Below are 2,767 nucleotides of genomic sequence, written 5' to 3' on the forward strand. Positions count from 1 at the left end.
CACTTTTTTCACTTTTCGACTTATAAGTTGGTGACTTATTTGGAATCAAACAGGCCCTTATTACCTTAGACCAGTGCGACTAGCCTTTGCAGACAATGCTACTTAATTACTAGTGACTGTTACCGAGTTAGTTAAGGCAAAATCCGCAAAAAAGAAAAAGAAAAGCTAACGCGAAGGTGTGTAACTGAAGGGGGAAAAAAGAGCAAGTTGATGCTGTTGCTCAACACGGAGGTAGGAGTAGAAAGTATCCACGGGACGGAAGAAACGGACGGTAATTAACACGGGCGGCTCGCTGATGGACACAGCAGCAACGACAAAACCATCCCGAGAAAGAAGTGTGAATTGTAATTGTAAACGGCACCCCTCCCTCCCTCCCTCCCCCCTCCGGCGCCTATATAAGCGGCGCCGCGGAGCCTCCCATTCCCCCGCGCGGCGCAGAGCTCCACCTACCAAGCACCACCCGCCTCCGAAGAGGAGACAAGAGAAAAAAACGCTCCCCTTTCTTTCTCTCTCTCCCCCGTCCAAAACTAAACTGCGTCGTACTTGAGTAGGCGGTAAATTGCCCGGGAGTTACACCGCCCGGCGCCGTAAAAGCTCTGCGGAACCGCACGAGCGGCAGGGCGACGAGCAGAGCGCTCCTCTGTTTCCCTCCATGACGTCCTGCGGAGGCGCCACCGCGGCATGCCCGGACGGCCGCGTCATCACCGCCCCCCTGCTCGCCAAGCCGGGGGAGGTCGTCGTCCAGGTCTGCGGTGACGAGGCGGCCGCGCCGGTGCTCACGTGCAAGCCGCCCGGCCGGCTTGCCAGGGCGGTGAAGGAAGCCTGGTCCGTTTCTTTGGGCATCGCGCTCCCGATGATGCCGCCCGTGTCGGCCACCGCGGCCCGCGACGAGGCGCGCTCCATTCTCGGCCTCGCATTCCCGATGATCCTCACCGGGCTGCTGCTCTACCTCCGCTCCATGATCTCGATGCTCTTCCTCGGCCGTCTCGGCGGCCTGGCGCTCGCCGGCGGCTCCCTCGCCATCGGCTTCGCCAACATCACCGGATACTCTGTGCTCTCCGGCCTCGCCATGGGCATGGAGCCGATATGCGGCCAGGCATTCGGCGCGGGTAACTACTCGCTCATTGGTGTCACCGTGCAGCGGACGGTGCTCCTCCTCATCGCGGCCGCCGTCCCTATCGGTGGCCTGTGGATGCACATGCGGCCTCTGCTCCTCCTCTGCGGACAGGACGCCGGCATCGCCGCCGTCGCCGAGACCTACATTCTTGCCTCGCTGCCTGACCTCCTCCTCCAGGCATTCCTCCATCCCGTGAGGATATATCTCCGGATGCAGTCCATAAACCTGCCACTCACCGTGTGCGCCACGCTCGCCATTGCCATCCACCTGCCCATCAACTACGTGCTGGTGACCGTGCTCGGGCTCGGCGTCAAGGGAGTGGCAATGGCGTCCGTGCTGGCCAACCTGAACCTGCTCCTCTTGCTTCTCGCCTACATCTTCTTCAAAGGCGTCCACAAGCGCACCGGCGGCTTCGCGCTCTCCGCCGAGAGCTTCCGTGGGTGGGGCGAGCTCATCAGCCTGGCTCTGCCGAGCTGCGTGAGCGTCTGCCTCGAGTGGTGGTGGTACGAGATCATGATCCTGCTGTGCGGCCTGCTCCTGAACCCGCAGGCCACGGTGGCGTCCATGGGCATCCTGATCCAGACCACGTCGCTCATATACATCTTCCCTTCGTCGCTCAGCTTCGGCGTGTCGACGCGCGTCAGCAACGAGCTGGGCGCCGGGCAGCCGGAGCAGGCGAGCCGCGCGGCGACGGCGGGGATCATGCTCGGCTTCGCGTTCGGCGCCTTCGCCTCGGCGTTCGCATTCCTCGTCCGGAACGTGTGGGCGAGCATGTTCACGGCCGACCCGGCGATCATCGCGCTGACCGCGTCGGTGCTGCCGATCCTGGGCCTGTGCGAGCTGGGCAACTGCCCGCAGACGACGGGGTGCGGCGTGCTGCGCGGCAGCGCGCGGCCAAAGGACGCCGCCAACATCAACCTCCGGTCCTTCTACCTGGTGGGGACGCCGGTGGCGCTGGTGCTGGCCTTCTGGTTCCACTACGACTTCGAGGGCCTGTGGCTGGGGCTGCTGGCGGCGCAGGCCACCTGCATGGTGCGCATGCTCCTGGTGATCGGGCGCACGGACTGGGCGGCCGAGGCCAAGCGGTCGAAGCAGCTCACCGGCTCCGACGCCCAGGGCAAAGTTGGCGCGGCCGACGGAGACGAGAAGTCGCGGCTGCTTATGGACGACGCGGACATCGAGCGGCCGAACGATCGGTGTTGATAGCTACCACGACACAGCTTGAGCCGGGGGGCGTGTGCATTGTAATCTACTCCCTCTTCTGCTGCTTCTTATTTTTACCATTTTTATTCCCTCCCCCGTTGGCCATATTTTGGGCGGTGGGGGAGGAGCTAGGGGCTGACAAATTTTGCTCACATTTGCTAATGTAGCCATGTAAAGATTTTGCTGATTGTTATTAGAGAAGATGGGGAAAAATATCTACTCCTCCTAGTACGTAGTAGTAGTACCTTTTTTTTTAAAACAGTAGTAGTAGTACTTGTTGGAAGGAAGGAAGGAAGTAAGTTTTGAGACAGAGGAACAATCCGTCCCCTGCTTCCCTTTCGCTTGCTCCGGGTCGGTGTCTGGTCCAGGGAGGCCGGCCGGCCGCGTGACGACCCGGTCACCGGGCCACCCAGTAAAACCGCACGCACCATCAGGTCTAAAGTCGCG

At 61.4% G+C, this 2,767-nt stretch overlaps 1 protein-coding gene across 1 annotated transcript; it reads left to right on the forward strand.

Moving 5' to 3' along the window:
* Nucleotides 1-409: 409 nt before the first annotated feature.
* LOC125539292 (protein DETOXIFICATION 49) lies at nt 410-2,539 on the forward strand. The gene has a single exon (XM_048702717.1). The coding sequence runs from the start codon at nt 653-655 to the stop codon at nt 2,318-2,320; it is 1,668 nt and encodes a 555-aa protein (XP_048558674.1). The 5' UTR covers nt 410-652; the 3' UTR covers nt 2,321-2,539.
* The last annotated feature ends 228 nt before the right edge of the window (nt 2,540-2,767 follow it).

Source organism: Triticum urartu, chromosome 2, assembly GCF_003073215.2.
Source record: "Triticum urartu cultivar G1812 chromosome 2, Tu2.1, whole genome shotgun sequence".
In the NCBI taxonomy this organism is placed as follows: Eukaryota; Viridiplantae; Streptophyta; class Magnoliopsida; order Poales; family Poaceae; genus Triticum; species Triticum urartu.